This window comes from Crocodylus siamensis, chromosome 11 (genome assembly GCF_052110815.1).
Source record: "Crocodylus siamensis isolate JL-2025a chromosome 11, ASM5211081v1, whole genome shotgun sequence".
NCBI lineage: Eukaryota > Metazoa > Chordata > Crocodylia > Crocodylidae > Crocodylus > Crocodylus siamensis.
In genome coordinates, this window is record NC_143405.1 from 48,277,384 (window position 1) to 48,296,867 (window position 19,484).

General features: G+C 46.4%; 1 protein-coding gene across 1 annotated transcript in view; it reads right to left on the bottom strand.

The window, feature by feature from the left end:
• PODXL2 (podocalyxin like 2) overlaps positions 1-19,484 on the bottom strand; it is a 47,332-nt gene that overhangs the window by 22,375 nt on the left and 5,473 nt on the right. Inside the window, exon 2 of the mRNA XM_090022369.1 lies at positions 8,506-8,799. Coding sequence (XP_089878495.1) covers positions 8,506-8,799 — 294 coding nt within the window. The remainder of the gene's footprint in view (positions 1-8,505; positions 8,800-19,484) is intronic.

Consider the following 19,484-nt stretch of genomic DNA (forward strand, 5'->3'; position numbering starts at 1 on the left):
GGGGACCAAAGGCAGAGTGTGTGCATGCATAGTCTGCAAGTTAAGGAACAGCAGAGGAACACAGAAAAAGGCACAGACCCCAAGAAGCTGGATGAGGTCCAGCCAGCAAGGGACCAAAGCATCCTAGAGAATGTGACACAAAAGAACACAGCACAGAGCAGTCAGTAATTCCACTTTGGAGGATACTAACATTACTATCTAGGACCATCACCAGCTCTACCTAGAGGGGCCTACCTAACCTGGGTTGGGATCCTGCTGCTACCTGTTTCTACATAATGAAACAAATTACACAGCTAGGTCTTTCCCACTCACTGTCTGAGTTCAGATATCTGATTAATTAATCTAGGACTCCAAACCTCAATCCAAGCTTCTCAGCTGGTCGACACCCTTAGCAGATAGCTCCAAGCCCCATCCCAGCAAAGGCTTTCCTCCAGCAGGCTTACCTGCCCTGCTCCTGCTCACCACTGGCCTTCATTCCCTAGATCTCTCAACCAGGGAAAGCACTTCCACAGAGCACACCTTACACAGCCCTCCTGGCCCCACCAAACCACATTTTATATCTCCCAGTAAACTTGGTTCTGCCTCAAGTCACCCATGGATTCATATTGAAATATGATGAGCTGATAAACCAGCCCGATGAATCTGGCATTGCAGCCAGCTACCTAAGCTTCATCTGGGGAAGCAAGCTGCACGCAGCATCAGTGAAGTTATATCCTAACCCTTTAAAGAGTCGGCTTATCCTATAACATCCCACAAGAGAAACCTGCTCCCCCTGAAGCTAACAGCAATCAGAATTTGGTCCTTGGCCAAAGCACAATTCCCCAGCCAGAGCTCTGATGGGAGTTCATTCTCCTTTCCATTTCATTCACAATATTTCATTCCCTTTGTTATGACACTGCCACTTCCTTTAGCTTGAATTTGCCAGTCATGCTGCCCAAAATGCGCAAAGCTGCTCATAATAAAAGGTGGTCATTGTGTTATTTTTAAATATATATAACGTGTCTCTTACAGTCTGTATCTGATTAAACTGGAAGATCATATTAATCAATGACTGAGTTACAGGTATGTGAAAGGCACCGTCATAAAGAGTAGTTACCTCCTGGGCTCCCTTCACCACAATGGGCTTTTCTGTCAGACCGTCCCTCCTAAAATATTTCACTAACTTTATGAAGTGTAAGGACTGCTTTTCCCACCCCTTAACATTCAGCTGCTGCTGGAGAAGTATGTGATAGCTGCTGTACAACATACACCGACACTGGTCACTGTAAAGAGGAATCTTGGAGCTGAAATTTCAGGGGATATTGAGGCTGAATAAGCTGGAAGGGAGCCAGGAGGCTGGGCTTAACACCCTAACCTTGCAAAATGTGTTATTGGACCTTTAACAGTTAGGAGTGGCCTGCATCCTGGGTTTAAGACTTATCTGAACAAAACAGTCTCTAATTAAACAAAGGTCTCAAGGTAGCTGTGTGTTACCACATGTCTACTCTTGAAGGCTAATTCAGATTAAATCTGAGCATGACGTGAACATACAATAACCCTTCCTGAATAAACCAGTCTACTGACTCTCTTGTTTGAGAAGAAGGTTGTCTTGTTCCTCTATAGCTTAATGTTATGAAAATGGATTACACTCAACTGGAATGAGCCATTCTTTTGCCAGCATAAGAGCATTCAAACATGGAATTAGTCATTCTGGAATAGCTGTTGCAGAATAAATCCATGTCAATACTCTTTGCCCCTGAGGAGGCTCTGACAGCAAGTGCTTCGTGTCCCCCAGCTGCAGGGAGAAAAAGTCTGCTTCGAGAAAGATCATTTCATGTGTTTACCTCCTAGTTTAATGTACGTTAACAAGCCTCATCATGGGAGCTGAGCCGAGGCAGGGGGCTGCCCAGTGCTAAGCCTCTTATACACAGTCTTTACTAGGTGCTTCGTTTCAGTAATGCCTTGGCTGAAGATGAGATTAAAAACTGTACAACTGCTGCCAGTCTGGAGGAGGAAGAAGCCTCGATTTCTGTGGGGTTGGAGGGACGGGAAGGGCCAGGCCTGGCAAAAGGCAAGAAACTCATTCAGGACTCAGGAGATTCTTAATAAAAGTGGAAGGAGGGGAAAGAGGTGGGGAAGACCTTAATGTACTGCCTTTGAATACAGTGTTTGGTCTGTTGCTGCTGTTACCCCAGCATACACTCTCTCTGAATTGCCTATGTTAATCAGGGAATAAATAGGAGATAAAGATTTGTTTTTCAAGTGCCACATGCTACTGTAATGAGCATACAGACCTCATGGCCCTCAGCCAGGATCAAACCTGGGGTCTTGAACACACATGCTTCCTACACCAGAGGAACCACTAAAAAGAGCAGTTCCCTTGGCAAGTAGAGGGCTCTTATCCCTACAGGTGTTAGACACTAAGGGGAGGCAGGGAATGTGTCCATTCCCATCTCACCACTGGATGATAGAGGAAGAGCACTAAGAACCACACGTTCAACCCTAGTAGTGTTTCTCAATGTCCAACCCTTGGCCAGTGAGTTAATTCCCTAGCCCTGCTGCTCATCAGTCTCTATGAGAAGGCCTTGCAATAGCAGCCAATTTTGGATGGAGCCAGATCCATGGCTTCCCTGAGCCAAGAGACTGGCTTGGCCCAGCTGAGTGGTGGGGTGCCACTTTTGGGAAAAATGAAGGATTGCAGAAGCCTGCCTCTCCTACCATGGGAGAAGAATCAAGGGAAGGGCACTAGGGCTCATTCTGATCAGGCCTACGAGGAAGGCATTGACATGCGATTCACGTGCACACACCAGGGTTGGATTTGGGCCAGTGTAACGCAGCTGGACGCAGTGTAGTCATAGAAGACAATGGAGTTACCTCAGTAAGGGAGCTGAAGCCTCTTTTACTTTGTAGATGTAGGCCCTGTTCTTCAGCCCAGTGACAGCTGCATCCAACTCCTGGTCTTTGTCTTGGACTTGAAGATTGTGTTTGTACTGGTCCCAAAAATGGTGACTTACAAAAGTACAAGGACCACTGAACTATCAGCTTTATAAGCCACATTGTAAGGTTATAAACAACAGACCATCAGGGAAATGGAAGATCAAACAGCCATCAAGCAAGCTGGTTTCAGAAAAGGCAGAGGAACAAGGAGCCAAATCATCAACCTATATAACCTTTTCAAAAAAATGTCAAGAACAGAGAGTACCTTTTAAACATGTTTTGTTAATTATGTAAAAGCCTTTGATCATGAAATACTGTGGAAAGCATTCTGTAAAATGGGTTTACCTACATGTAGCCTAGCTCTGGTAAGAAAGTTATAGGCTGACCACTCAACAAAGAAAACATCAGTGGGTTGAAAACACGGTTGAATGTGGCTCATGGTTTTTGCTGGGGATATCTGCTAGCTCCTCAACTTTTCAACATATACACGCCCCTGATAATGAAAGAAGTACTATATATGAATTTGATGGGGAAAACAAGTTTGGAGGCCTCATATGGCCAACTTACAGTGTGCAGATAATACTGCAGTTATCCGTGGGAACATGGAAGAAGTAAGAACATTAATAAGTAAAGTGAAGTCAGTGCCAAGAAATGTTTATTACTCACTACTTGGAAGACAAAGATTATGGTGGTTAATGATGAGCATGACCCAAATAACAACGTAATTATCAATAGGAAAATTATTAAAAAGACAACAAATCTGAATATCTGGGATTTATGATAAATTTCAAAAGGAAGCAGTGAAGAAGACACAGCCAGAGAGTGACCATTGCATGTGAAGCCCTGCAGAACATAATCTGGAAAGACTGAGGGGTCTGCATAGACCTTAAACTGTGACTTTCGAGGTTCACAACATTCTTGACTGAGACTTATGGTCTGGGCATTGAAGAGAAATGATAAGATCAGGATGGATGCTTTTGAGGTATGCTGCTACTGAAGACTGCTGAGGGTCTCTCTTACCAAGGAAAGAGAACAAATGAATGGGCACTTCAGAAAATCAGATGCCCTCTTATTTTACAAAGTCACATTCTGAAAAGGAAACAACTATCCTTTGGACAGGTAGCACAACATAACTCCTCGGAGAAGGTAATTACCAGTGAGCTGAGGACACATGACTGGAGAGCCGACAAACTGTGTTTAACCTGGATAGATGATATCAAGTGTTGTGGTAGAAATGATCCAGTTTGGAAAGTAGGAATTATTCTAAATGGCATCTGTTAAACAAAACAGTCTCCTAGGAGCACTAGACTTGACAACAAAGATGTTTTAGTGCCCACTTATGGCATGGGTGAGGGGAAGAGAAGCTTTTGTTTAAAAATCCCAGCTAGAATGAGACATATCCTGATGGGTCTTAGGCAGGCACCCAATGAAACCAATGGTGTGGCATAAAGGTCTTGACAGGAGGAGCGTGTTATTCATGAGAGAGAGAGAGCCAGAGACGGAGTTATGCTGACCAACACAAATAAGTGCCGTTAATACTTCCTATTGTACCAATCTGCACTCTCTAGAAGCCATATTCTCCAGGAAAAACACAAAAATTAAGAACGTTTGCTTTAAAGTTTAAGAGAAATGTACTGGGATAACTTTTTGTACCCTATACCTAGAAAGCTACACAAAGGATGAACTGAGTCCAGATGTACAGAGAAAGGAAGAGGAAGAAAAAGAAGCAACTGACACAGCTAACAAATATAACTAAACTTGGCCTATACCCAGTAAGACTGATTTCAAGGCCTAAAATCTTTACACCTGATAATGACAGGAGCCAGGGCTCTTTGTCCCATTGAAAAAAAAGGAATCCTTCCTTTCTAACTGTCCTATTCTAGCTTGATGGACACAGGTCTCAGACCTGTCCATGCTGCAGAACTGAATACTACCCATGCCAGAGCTCAGCTCCCTGTAGTTTGGGGAGGAAACTCTATATTTGGGGAAGTAAACATTTCATAGTTTCACAGTAGCTAGGGTCAGGAGGGACCTGAACAGATCATCTGGCCAGACTCCCTGCCACAGACAGAAATGAATGCTGGGTTCACAAGCCCCCAGGCAGGTGATCATCCAAACTCCTCTTTAATTTGCCCAAGGTAGGGGTGAGGAACACTTCCCTGGGAAACTGGTTCCAGATTTTGGCCACCCTAACTGTAAAATATTGCCTTCTGTTCTCTAACCTAAACCTGTTCTCCATCAGCGTATTACCACTGTTACCCATCACCCCAGGTGGTGCTGGGGAGAAAAGGGCTCTACCGATTTGCTGTTGATCTCCCCTGATGAGTTTGTAGGCAGCCACCAGGTCCCCCCTCAGCCTCCTTTTGCCGAGGCTAAACAGGTTCAGGTCCCTCAGTCTCTCCTCATAGGGCCTGTCCTGCTGCCCTCTCACCAAGTGGGTGGCCCTCCTCCGGACCTGCTCCAGGCTGGCCACATCCCTCTTGAAGTGCGGCGCCCAGTACTGGATGCAGTACTCCAACTGCAGCCTGACCAAAGTCGCATAGAGGGGCAGTATCACCTCTCTGGACCGGCTTGAGATGCATCTTTGGATGCATGACAAGGTATGGCAGACCTTGCTGGCTGCGGTCTGGCATTGGCGGCTCATGTTCATCTTGGAGTCAATAATGACTCCAAGATCCCTTTCCACCACTGTGCTTTCAAGAGGGGAACTCCCCAGCCTGTATGTATGCTGTAGATTCCTTCTCCCAAGGTGCATCACCCTGCATTTGTCTACATTGAACCCCATCCTATTCTCATCTGCCTACTTTTGTAGTCTGTCTAAATCTAGTTGCAGCCTCTCTCTCCCCCTTCAAGTATGTCCACCTTGCCCCACATCTTAGTGTCATCAGCAAACTTGGACAACGTGCTTTCCACCCCCTCGTCCAAGTTGCTGATGAAGATATTAAACAGTGCAGGCCTGAGGACTGAGCCCTGGGGGACCCCACTGCTCACATCTCGCCAGGCTGAGTACAATCTGTCCACCACTACTCTCTGGGTGCGCCCCATCAGCCAATTTTCTACCCATCCAACTGTGCAGGCATCAATGCCACAGTCGCTTAATTTATTGATGAGGATGGGGTGAGAGACAGTGTCAAAGGCCTTCTTAAAGTCTAGAAAGACTACATCCACCATCATCCATGGATCTAGTTACTTGGTCATAAAAGGCAATCAAGCTGGTCAGGCAGGACCTGCCTTTGATCAACCCATGCTGATTGCCCCAAGCATGCTCTCCCCTGCTTCCCCCCACAGATGTGCTCCTTGATGATTCTCTCCAAGATCTTCCAGAGCACCAAGGTGAGGCTTACAGGCTTATAGTTACTTGGGTCCTCCTTCCTCCCTTTCTTGAAAATTGGGACCACATTAGCCAGTTTCCAATCCCCCGGCACCTGGCCAGATGACCACGAATGCTCATACAGCTGGGCCAAGGGCTCCGCGATGACCCCTGCCAGTTCCCTCAACACCCTTAGGTGGAGGGCATCTGGACCTACAGATTTAAAAATGTCTAGCCTTTCCATCCATCACACATGTGGCATGTATATCACATACTTATATTGTGTGTCTATATATGTTATGCACAGGCCTTATGTGACAGGAGAAAGCTGCCCAATTCCAGAATACTATTACTGTATCCTCTTTTTGTTTTTGTTTTTTGGTAAAAGGACACACTCTTGGTTTCTAATGGCGTTTTAAATAGAAATGAGCTCCCAAGCCATTAAATAATTCAAGGAGTTGTATTAAGTGAGGTTCTATAATGCTATCAAAGGGCACGCTCCCAGTGACAGCAGTGGCCCTACTGTGGTGAGCTGATAAGGATGGGTGTGGGTAAAGGACAAGAGAAAGAGGGAGAGAAGCAGTCTGAGAGTACATGAGCATGCGCGTACGTATGTACAAGAGGGGGAATATGTGAGCTGTTCTTAAAAGTGTCAAGAGCTGGGTACATGTGTGTACATGTGATAAGGTTGCTTTTGGTTCTCTGTGCACTGCTGTTAATGTGTAAATATATGAGATTCTTTGAATACAGGTATGCATGTATTGTTTTGAGGGGGCATGAACTGGTGACGGTGTGCTTAGAACACGTGGGAAAATGTTTTCAAGCATGACAACAATGTACTGGGCTGAGCCTATGTATACACAAAAGGTGAAAGCTTGTGAGAGCATAAATATCTGGGTCTCTCACCTTGAACACAAGCATGTGGGAAGGGTCTGTGCAATGTGTGCATCAAGGGTGCATGCACGTACAACTTATGACGTAGAAAAGGAAGTCCGTGACTATGACTAGGATGTGTGTATGGCACTTCATGAGCATGGTGCTTTGAAGTCCTAAAATAATGAGGCCCTTGCCTGAAGACGCTTCAACACACTCTTCTAGACTGTAAAACAGGGACTGCATGTGAGAGTATTGCAGCACAGTGTAAATTAGCAGCTACTGCTGGCTCAGCTGTCAGCCCAGTAGGAGCACAGGCCTTTTTAAGGTCAGAGGAACCAGCATGAAGATAAGATTGGAAAGATTTCTGCTTTCAGATTCCAGACCTCAATCAGACCTGCTGAGAAAGAAATAGAGATATTGATGTGGTAGAGGGGGAGATGGGGTGGAGTTGAAACCAGTCTCCCTGTATCAGCCTGGAATGTAGAGCAGGATTGTGCCAGGTAAGCTCACAAATGAAAGGAAGGCTACAAACACTCCTCCCAACCCATCCCATCCCACCCCTTTCCCAGAGGGCACCTTAAAAACAAAGTCATCTGCTGGATCTCAGGAAGGCAATGCAAGAGAGGACTATAGCAAAGCCATATTTACATAGACAAACAGAGGCAAGAGAGTTATACACTGATGCTGTAAAATCAACAGAGAGAAAACTCAATTCAGATGCAGCATGTCTGAGCATGAGGGATAGTCTGGGAGGGAAAGAAGGGGGAGCAATACCCATGCCTGAAAATCTCTAAAGGAAGTAAGGTGTGGACAGGGCATCCACCTGCAATGAGAGACCTCTTGCATTTTATCCCATATTCCCTACTAGGCTGACCACAATGAAGTTGGCTATGTCAGCTGAATGGACGGGGCAGCCAGATCCTGCTGTCTTTACACAGACCGCGTTTCCACGGAAATCAAGGGTTAAGGAACTCAGAGTTTGCCCTTTGGAGTCCAACTGGCAGGCTTCAAATCTAGGCCTACCTGGATCCTTAAGACTTTTGCCAAGACCTCCAGTTCTTGCTTACTCAGTTTATATCAGAAAGGAAGGAAAAAGGAAGAAGGGGGGTGGGAAGAGAGGAATAATAAGAGAAAAGAAGGGCAAGGTGAATGAGAAAGAGATGAAGGTGATCCTTTCCTTGGCTCATGGAACTTCCTAATTCGCTCAGGAATAAGACAACTTAACAGTAGTTGGGTTTTTAAAGCTCTGCTCTCAGGGTTCACTGGGGACACTTCAGGTGCCAAGGTGAGGAAAGAGAGTTAACCGTTAATCTCAGCTCTTCTCAGCAAGAGTTGTGTCACAGGAGAACAGAGATTCCCCATCCCTTTCCCCAAGGAAGGAAGAAAAGATAACAATAACCTACCTGTGGCTGGTCCCAGGTCCAAGCTGGAATCATTGAGCTCTCCCCCATCTTCCCAGAAGTACTGGGGGGGCTGCAAGATCTTGGACTCTTCGTTCTCTTCACTGGCAAAGCCTGATCCCGGGGAGGCATGCAGGGCGCTGGGGACCAGCTCAGGCTCCACAGTCTCCGGGCTGGTTTGCTCATTGGAATCCAGAGGCTCCAAATGGGACATCATTGCAAACTCCACCAGGGATGTTGAGGTGAGACCCTCAGAGGCGGACTCCTCTGATGAAACAAGGCAGATACACAAGGTCCCTGCAATGACAGGAGACCCATGTCAGAATAGGAGAGGGAGAAGCAAATTGCAAGAACTGACCAAAAGAGTTACTTGAGCTCTCAGCTACATACAAGTCCCATTACCCCCCCTGCAACAACAGGACCCCTGTCTGACCAACAGGCCTGTGGCTTGCCTCCTTCCAACCCAGAACATCCATGTAATCTCGGCAGCTGAGGGTGCTATTACCTACAAAGTAAAATCACCATATACAAAAAAAACCCCTTAAGTAGAAACATGTTTAATTCCAGACTTGGCTGATGTCAACAGGGGTTGCTCTACCAGACGCTGTGCAGCTACAGCAGCATACCCCTAGCCACTGCATGACTTTCCACGGGGTGGTACTGATTTGTGCCGGCTGAGGATTGAGCTCCTCTCGGGTTATCAGACACAAGGTGCCTGAGGATACAGCTGCTGTTTTCAATAGACACACTCAACGCTCTTAGCTCATTAGGAACCTGGCATGCTAGGAGCCATTGTGTTCCTTTTTAACTTAAAGTCACACTGAATAACAAATAAGCAGAAAAGGAGGGATAAAAAAGTACAACTCCGTTTTCCTTGAGACAGTGGATTTGAAGAGAGGCTAATGAAGGCCTTAAGTGTAGCATGTGGCATTGTCCAAGAACTAGACTGATTGGAAATAACTAATTAGGTTGTTCCCTCAGTGCTATCTGTTCTCCAGCTAACACCTATACCAGACCATAGCATCTTCCATTTTAAAGGGCTTCCCAGGACCTCTGAAGTTCAACTGCTCCAGGGGAAATGGTTCCACAACTGTCAAGAATGGGAAGGGAACATTTTATCCAAAGGTCTCAAAGCAAAACCCAGGCTCTTGCTACTAGGTGAAGGTGCCTTTGTCTATGTTATGTACATTGGAGCTCGGTGTACTGGATTTTCCAAAGCCTCTTGCACAATGAACTACATATACTTGGCTCCTGTATCTGTAGGATGAAGGGCTGAGTTGATCTCGCTGGGAGTGGGATCAATGGTTCCAGACATAGCCAACTTGGGACTTAGACCATTAACCCATCCTGACTCAAAAACAGTGACAGTACTGCACATTCACTGATTGCACAACCTGGACCTGACCAAAAAGTAAGCTGCTACCTGTCCTTTATTAGGCACAAAAATCCCAATTCAAATGTAAACCTGCAGTCCTGGCACCTTTAATAATTCCCTTAAAATTCTGAAGGGACTTCATGCAGTCTTCTGATTAGGCTGTAATGTTGTATGATGTAGTGGGTTGGGAGAGACAGAGATTATTATTTTTTTCTGTGTGCATGTATGAGAAAATTCACACATGCATTGGTGTGTGGCTTCCCTTCAGGAAAAAGACACAGCAATTCTGCGTTTTGTAATGCTCAGCCCCCCTCTCACCATGGCAATTGCTTGTAGCCTGTTGTGCTACAACCCAACCACCAATAAATTGTGAGCTCTTTGGGGCAGAGAGCACAGCTCTTTCATTCATCAGTAGGGTATGTAGCATGCTGTCAACCACTAAATAAAGAATGGGCTATTCTGTCCTGCAAGCTGACATTTACTGCAAAATCCATCTTCTTGAATACCTTTTAGGGAAAGATGGAATTTTAAAATTCCACTGAACTTTTTTCATTAATTTAAATGGAGCTAGCATTTTAGCTTAGAACTCTAGATCTAAACTGTATTATAAATAAAGATGGATTGATTTAAATCAAAGTGATTTAAATCAACAATTTTAATCACACTTTACATCAGCAAGCAAATCAAAGCAAATTAAACTTGTTTTGCACGTGAATTTATATTATAGTCCTAAAGAAAACCTGTTTTCTCATTGGTTGGTAACTATTAAAACATGTTACCTGTAACTAAATATAAGCTTTACACTTAATTTGTACTTTTGGTTAACCAGAAAGATATACTATAATCTATACACATTGATTTAAGCAATTATATGCTTAAGGTTCATGGGTTTTATGTTAAAAATGGTGAATTTATTAGGTAAAGATGATGATTTTTTAAATTGTGACTGGTGTCAAACAGCACTTGGAGGTACACTGAAATTGAACTAACATGCACAAAAACAGCTTTTTCATTTTCATTTTTTTATGAGCTAAATATAACTCCTTCAAGCCTGCTGGATACATGAAATATAAGTTTATCAAAATATATTTTGCATTTAAAGCTACCTGATTTATTAAACAAAATATGTATTATCTATAGTTAGTGAATTGGACTGATAGTTCCTGAGCACTGCCATCTTCAGCATTTTAGAACTAGAAGATCTCAGCCTTTTCCATGTCACTTTTATTAGGAACTGGATTTAGGGGCAATAACTACATGCTGTACTGGAAAGAATTTACTAATGGATCTCTTCAAGAGTACCCATGGAACTAGTCTTATTTAATATTTTCATTAGTGATCTAAAAAAATACCAGTGTGGTACTGAAATGTGCTGATCACACAAAATTGGGAGGCATTGTCAATAAAGAGGAGGATCAGGAAGAACTGGGTGACCTTCAGAACCAGAGTAATAGAAACAGGATTAAATTTAATACTACAAAGTACAGAGTTGTGCACTTGGGAACTAATAACAAGCATATCTGCTATGTAAGATGGAAACTTATCAGTTGGAATGGGCAGAGGTGGAGAAAGGCCTGGAAGCATTAGTCAATTAGAGAAGGACTATCAGACGCCAATGTGCTGCAGCTGTGAATAAGGCAAATACAACCCTTGGATGCATCTGACGAGGTATTTCAAGGCCTTGGACAGACCTCAGATGGCATGCTCATAGTTGTAATCATCCATGATCAAAAAAGATTAATTCAAACTGGAATGGATTCAGAGAAGGGTTACAAAGGTGATCATGGGAATGGAGAACCCATATTATGAAATGACAAAAGAGCTTTGCTTGTTTAGGCTAATAAAATGAAGGCAGAGAGGGGAGAAGATTGTCTATAAATACAAAAGGGGAGTAAAGAACAGACAGGGAGCAGAGCTAAAAATAAAATGTTGACAGAAGAATAGGGGTATAAATTATCTCGGAATAAATTTAGGCTAGAAATTACAGGTTTCTAATCATCATAGCAGTAAAGTTCTGGAACAACCTTCCAACAGGATTACCAGAGGACAAGTGCCTAACTTGTTTTTAAGATTAGTACATTTACGGATAGCTTTGTGTGACGTGATTGCAGGGGACTGGACTCGATAACTCAAGAGGCTATGGCTGTTAGAAGCTGTTTTAGCGCGTCTACAAACTTGGGATGTGTGTGTTTAGCCAGTGACGTCTACCAGTTCTGCAGCCTGCCTTTTTTTAAAGCTTTGCCAGCTAACATGTAAGGTTTGAATACAGTTTTTAATTTGATCTGAATGATCCTTGAAGCTGTTAGCAAGCCAGGCCTCAGTAGAGGTCAACATGGTTTCAAATGTACATTTTTTTTTCTTTTTTACAGAGAAAAATGTTTTTAATGAAAATCTTTAATTTGTTTTAAATCAGCGGTTTTTTTATCCAGTTTGATTATGTGGCTCCTAGGACAAGTTGCACATACAATTCAACACACCCACATAAGCTTTGCACAGCTCTTCCAGACCTACATTTCTCTAAAAAGGGACAGGCCTTCCCAGGTGGAATGGGAATTGAGGACTTTTTTCCCCCATTAACAGGATTGATGGTGCTCTGCTTTGAAATGCCTGGGGACTGGACAGCTGTTTGACATTCACTATAAGAGTAGAGATTAAGTGTTTGTAGGACGTACTGAGTAGGGACCAAGGAGCTCTTGGATTTAGGTTAAAAGAACAAACCCCACTACTGGCTCCTGTCACCTTTTCTTTTGCTCTCTTAAGTATAATACACAACCCATCTATTGTGATGTTCTTGTTCTAAGCACTGTACATACAACTGATTATTTCATCCTCAAAAAGAGCCCCAGGAAGGGGTTAAGCACCACTAATGGAGAATTGTCTCTAGAACAACCAAGATGACACTGGTCCTTTTCCAAGAAACCATCTTCTGAGCCCAGTGCATCTGGGGTCAGGATGTGGGGCCTTTAGCCAGTGTTTTGAAAATACATGTATAGTACAGGGGTGATCAATACAGCTCAGAATAAGGAGTCTCCTTACTTTGATTCAAGGAGCTCCCAGAAACACTGGAAACTTGTCTGACTTCATACAGAGCAAGTAACAGAAGCCAGGAGTCACCTGTTCTCCCTCCCCCCAGCCCCGCCATCAGACTACAAGACAGAGGCCACTGTCTCCGGCTGCTAAATATGTTCTGGGAAACTTGGAAAGAAAGAGCTACATTTCTCAAGGTTCATGCCTATTTTGGCCCATTCCTGTATTTTGCCCATTTTAAGAAACATTTGACTTCCCCCATCCCAGCCCCACAGGACTGCTCAATGCCAATTTTGCTCTGTTGGTCGGAGACAAGATCAGCTCATCCCAGTGCAGATATGTGAAAAGAAACTTTGACAGCAGCCAAGCCTCATGGGAAGGGGAGATACTGCAGCAGAATGCAGCCAACCGAGACACATCCCTGGGCTTCCCCAAGGACGGCCAAGCTCACCGTGTGCTGATTGCACATGGCTGAGTCAGTCACTGGGGATGACACAGAGGAGCCTGGATGCAGCGCAGATCCTGATGGGTCAGGACTCCACAATGTGCGGCTCCATCCCTGCTTCTGCGCTCCCCTTGCCCTAAGTAAGAGAGTTTAAAGTGACCCAGCCACGGCAGAGACTTCTCTGTCTTCAGGCAAGAACTGCCACTGATGCAGGACTTGTGAAGGAGGGTCCTGCCACATTGCACCAAGCCCTAAACCAATATGCAGCTCCTGCCCTGAAGGGCTCACCATCTACACCAGGGGCAGGCAATTACTTTGGGCGGAGAGCCGCTTACTGAGTTTTGGCAAGCCATTGGGGGCCACATGACAGGCAGCCAGGGGCAGATAAATATTCATTTTCTAAATTTCTTATACGGACAAGGCAGCCAAAGGGTGGGGGAATGGGAGCATTATCTTTCCAGTTACCCAGAAGTGGTAACAGGCACAGAGAAAATCAGCAATGAGCTTGAGGTCAAGCCACTAGTCTGTGGCAGAGCTGAGAATTGTGCCCTGATTGAGGGAATCTCAGCCTAGTGCTTCACTTCTACTTTGCTTTGCTTCCTCTTCCTAAGTCCTGGTAAGGCCAATGTTGCTACAGACACAGCAAGAAGCTGGTGCAGTACAAGAGGGCAACTTTTTAATGAGGCACTTTTTAACGGGGTCCCACCAAAATGGCTATGTCTTTGGAGTGCCGGGTTTCTATCCCTCCACCTTTCCTTTTGCCACGGAAGAGAAGTCACTTTAAACATGGAAACAGACAGTCTCTTAGTCCTTCCCTACTAGGTGGTTACAGCCATTAGAAATAATTGTCCTCATTTTTTCCAGTCTTGGGACCCCACGTCATGATGCCAAGTTTCCAGGCCCCTGCTCCTCAAGAAAGCAAACGGTGGGCACACTCATGTTGGACAGGGTAGGAACCCAGGCCCTTCCCCAGATAGATCTGGCACCAGGTCAGGCATGACCCTTTCTGGAAGGGGCATTAGCAGCTATCAAGGACAGTCAAAGTAAGGATCAATGCCCTTGCTACCAATTCTGTCCCAGTGTAACCCAGACCCGTTTCTAACTGTCACATCCTAGGGTTGTCCTACACAGTCCAGAGCTGGCCACCCAACACTTAATGATCTTGGGTGGTAGTAGAGCTAATGAGCGGTAGTTAGTTAGCCATTGCACTCCAAAGACATAGCACCCATTTTGGTGGGACCTCATTAAAAAGTGCCTCATTAAAAAGTTGCCCTCTTGTACTGCACCAGCTTCTCGCTAACAAATGGTGCATCTGTAGCAACATTGGCCTTATCAGGACTTAGGAAGAGGGAGCAAAGTACTAGGCTGAGATTCATTCAATCAGGACACAATTCTCAGCTCTGCCACAGACTACTGGCTTAACCTCAATAGTCTGAAGTTAGTCTGAAGTCAGGCAGAAGGCAGGGTAGATATACACCTTACAGACTAACTAAATAAGATATATATGGAGAGCACAAGATTTCATGAACTCGAGTCCACTTCATCGGATGCTGTGAAAGGTCAAGCACAGAGCAGTGTATGAAGTGGAGTGAGTGATCTGAGTACAAAAGGTGTGGGAAGAGGACGAAGAGGAGCCGGGAGGGGCAGGGGCTCAGTTCTAGGCAATGTGTTTACCCTTGCTGAACACTGAACCGGCTACCCCACTTAAAACCCCAAGGATCTTGTTCCCTGGGATGCTCTGCCAGCCTCAGCACGAGGCAGAATTATGATGTCTCGCATGAAAAAGGGACTTGCTAATGAAAAAGGTCCATGGGATTGAGATTTTGTGCAACTTCAGGTGAGAGGCTATCAAGTGGCAGCTTTATCCTCCTGGAAAGGCAAAAGGATACAAACCCCAGACCCACAGCAGGGAGGTCCCTTCAGTAGCCATGCTGCACAGCGGTTAGGAAAGAGAATCAGGGCCTCTGGGCTCTAGTGCCAGCTCTGCCACTCGCACACCGCCTCGTTCTCCACTGCCCCAAGTCCTGGGCAGTCCCTGGCACTACCACACAGTGAGCGCAGGCAGCTGCACCTCTCGCCCCCAGGGCTGCTTCTTCAAGTGGACTCTTTTTGAGAAGGGAAGTGGGGTGGAGGTTGGAAATCAAAGGACTCTGCTTGCTGTCCTTCTTCTGCCACAGTACAGTAAATACAGATCACCTGATAGAAGAAGATATTTGAGCAAATAAACCAACCCCCCAGCTGTAAAAGGCAGAATATAGGAAGCTGCGCCAGGACTCGCCAGCTGCTTCAATGGGACATTTGTGTCTGGTTTCTATTTTTGGAGCACGTCTGGGGAACCTGAAGAAATCAAATCTCTGAGGGCTGAAGAGTACGGCCAGCTCGTCAGGAAAAAACTGGAGCACCATGGGGCAAAACGCCCCCTCCCTCCACACATTACACACACGTGTGTGCACGTACACACACACACACACACACACACACACACACACACACCTCCTTCCCTCCTCCAGGCACAGGAGAAAAGCTGAGGGGGAGGAAGCAGGGGAAGAAGCAGAGAAAGAAGATAAGGGAAGGAGGAAGACAAGGCAAGAGGAGTTAGGAGAGGAAACTGCTGGATGAGGAAGGCGGGGAACAGATGAGATGGCCGAGAGCTAGCTAAATCATCAGGCTAAGTCAGCGAGCTGGATGCAAGCTCTTGAGCCCTTCAACCTGCCCCTGATTCAGAGGCACCAGGAAAGGTGACATTAATTATCTCCAATCTATTTAAAGTCCCTTCTCCAAGTGACTGTATAGAGGGAGACGGGGCTATGACCCACAAAGTGCAGTGCTGACTTTCCAGGACCACAGAATAAGGCAGTCGGGAGGACTGACATGAGGGGAATCTGCCAGTTCGAGTCACTGCCCCCCAGAGCTCTTGGCATGACTCAGTGCTCAGTCTCCCGGAGCGGGAGCAGGTTTCAGCTGGTAGAGGGAGCGATTCCCTTGGGCATGAACTCTGGTAGCGTAGGACATGGACTGAGCCAGCTGGCAAGAAGAGCACTGCAACACCCAGAATAAGAAGTTCATGCATCTGGCACCACTGCAAGGGATTCATTCCAAAGCACTTTACAAAGCAGTCCACCAAGGATCATTTCATCCACTGCTGTAGTGTGACCATCTCTGGGGTGTAACGTGGCAGACTGAAATGCACTCAGGATTCAGCTAGGACAGGAACTAGAAGAAGAAATGAGACCCTTGTACATCCAGGTGAAATTATGGGAGGGATTTTGGGGAGGAAGAATGCAACTACCTAACTTGGAAACTGGCTATGATCATAAGGAGAGCACCTGTGCTCTCAGAGAACACCTCAGTGTGACATACCTCCGACCTGATACATAGATGCCTCCTCCCACATTGCCAAGAAGCAGGATCAGCACCAACTGAAGGGGAAGAGTGCCCCTGCCCCTGCTGAACCAACACTAGTGCCTAGTTTTTTCCCCTCGTGAGGCCTCCCCTTTCCACAGAAGCAGGGAACCCCCTTTCAACCTCTTCCCCTCTGACTGGCAAAGCCTGTGCAATGACTCAACTGGACTCAAAGTAAGCATCAGTGGCTATTAAAGTCCCCCATGTTGTCCCTTGCAAGCAAGAGGGCAACCAAGACCCAGTCAAGGGAGCTGGTAAAACAAGCCCTCCAGCCCAAATGTCCCGTGCCATCCTGTTACCATCCAGCTTCCATTTTGAGCTTACTCCAGTTGTGGTCCAGGGGTTTGTCCAGCCAACATTATTTCCTTGGGTAGCTGGGTCAGGGAAGGGTCACATAGTGATAATCAGTTAGGATGAGGGCACAATGGCTGGCTGAGGGAGGCATCTACCAGGAGTAACCCCCTCCCCCTGGCTCCAAAAACACCCGGCAGTCTTGAGGAACAAGGCAGAAAGGAAAGGGGCCTGGGGTCAGGGCACCAAGGAAAGCAAAGGAGAAAAACAGATCCTGCATTAATCCTACAACCAGGACGATGACAAGCGGCTATTGTCCCCGCTCCACTATTATCTCTGTTCTCAAAGCAGAATGAAACAGGTCTAGAAAAAAGATCCCTCACCACAGATGGTGCAGGAAGAAGAGGAGAATCTGACATTCTTCAGCTGAGGGATTGCTCTCAAATGCTTCTCTCTGATGTCTCATCAGTCCCACCACAGAAATGCCTGCCCATGAGGTGCACATCCCAGGCAGAGTTACTCTGACACCTGCTCAGTGTTACAGACCCTTTGCCTCTAGTCCTTCCCTCTAAGAGGCAAGCTCCCCCTTTCTATCATGTCCCCTCCCACCTTGCCGGTATGCCTCATAGAGGAGTGGAACATTTTGAGCACAGGAACAGGATGCTTGGCAAAGCGGGTCGCTTCGGAAAACACAGCCAGACAGTCAGCCTTCTTCTGGCCCAGGCTGAGGAATGACAAGGGTCTTTTTGTAACCAACACTGCTGGGACAAAGGATATTTTCTGGGCCAGCAGGAGATCCCAGGGATGTGCATGTAGGGGACGTGGGGGTGTCAAGGACACCTGTTAGGTTAATACCCGGTGATGTACAGCAGCCAGGGTTTCTGCACTGCCTGGAGAAGACTGGACAAGATGTGGATACACAGGGCCTTGGGTTAGATCTGTTCAGGGAAGCTACACATGGGAAATGGTAAATCTGTACCACTCTGCTCCTTCTCTTCCCTGGAGCTCGGCTATGCTGAAGTAGGCTTGCAGTGCTGGGAGGGTGTCGCACAGCACTGAGCCAAGCAATGCACAGCAAAGAGTTGTTCCACTGGGGTTTGAGAGGAGGGGGCAGGACAGGACCCAGGTGCATGCGTGCTCCATGCTCAGGCACTGCTGGAAGGTGCCTCCCCTTTGCACATCAGAGCCCCAGCAGAGAACCTCGCGTGCACTTGGGCCTGATCATCCATGAGGCTGAGCACCTCCAGCCCTTTACAAACCTCAGCCTCCTGTGTACTGAACAGCACCTCTGAAGAATCAGCGCTGGCCCGATCAGAAAAGGTCAAGAACGCAGCAGGCGGCCAGCAAAAAGGATCCCAGTGCTAACAAGGCCATTCATGCCCTTGGCGCCTCCTCACACATACAGAATAGTCAGCCCATCCCCTTCACCCTCAAACCCAGCTTGTCCCCTCCCCACACTCACCCCGATCCCTTCAGTCCTGGGCAGAAGGATCTGCTCCGTTTCTAGGAAACTCCCTCCTCCCCTCCATGTTCTTTCCTTTCCCTTAGTAGCAGCCCTCAAGCCATCTGCCCTGAAGGCTTCCCCTCGGTCCTTCCCCATCTGGAAAAGGCTCACACGTCCTTCTGCCGCAGGACTGCTTCAGTGCTCACCTGGAAAAAACCTCTCTCCCCCCTCTTGCCTCTCTTTCCTGCTCTTTCTGTTCACTGTGCCACATTTTGAGACATCTGAAGTTTCCAGAGAAACCAAAAAGCAGCACATTATCGCCTCCTCTCCACACCACACAACGATGGTGGAGCCAGAGCTTCCTGACACGCCACACAAAGACACGACAGCCAAAGTGTGCTGGAGACCAGTCAGCACAGCTCAGCCACGTGCCATTTAAACTGATTTGCCCACAGTCCCACAATGGCTACCTCCATTCCAGTCCCTCCGCAGACAGGGCCTTTTAGGACCACTCTCCACTAAATGTTGCTCTGGTTTTGGGCATCTGCACTAATATTTATGTGGGACAGGCTAGCAGAGCGGTTAAGGTACCTCCCTACAGCTCTGGAGGCAGGATTTTGTATGCCACTGGCCACAGAAACTGGTAGGCTTTAACTGCACAAGCCAGACCTAAAAGGACCTTTGACCTTGACCAACATTTACAAAAGGAGACAACTGCAAATCAGTCTCCAGCCAAGAGACAGTCACAACCTAGTCATATTTCTTAGGTGGGCTAAAAGACTTGGACACATTTAAAGGTTCAACATACTGTGGGGGGGGAACCACTTACGGACAGGACTTAACAGTGCTGCGATACATCGCAGAGGAAAACGGTACGGTAATGAGCTAGGCAGGCTCAGTGGCACTTGTCACGTAGAGAAAGTTCCCTAAACTGGCTCTCAGAACCAAAAGAGCAACCCCCGCCTGCCTCAGCAAGGAAACCCAGTCCAAATCCTGCT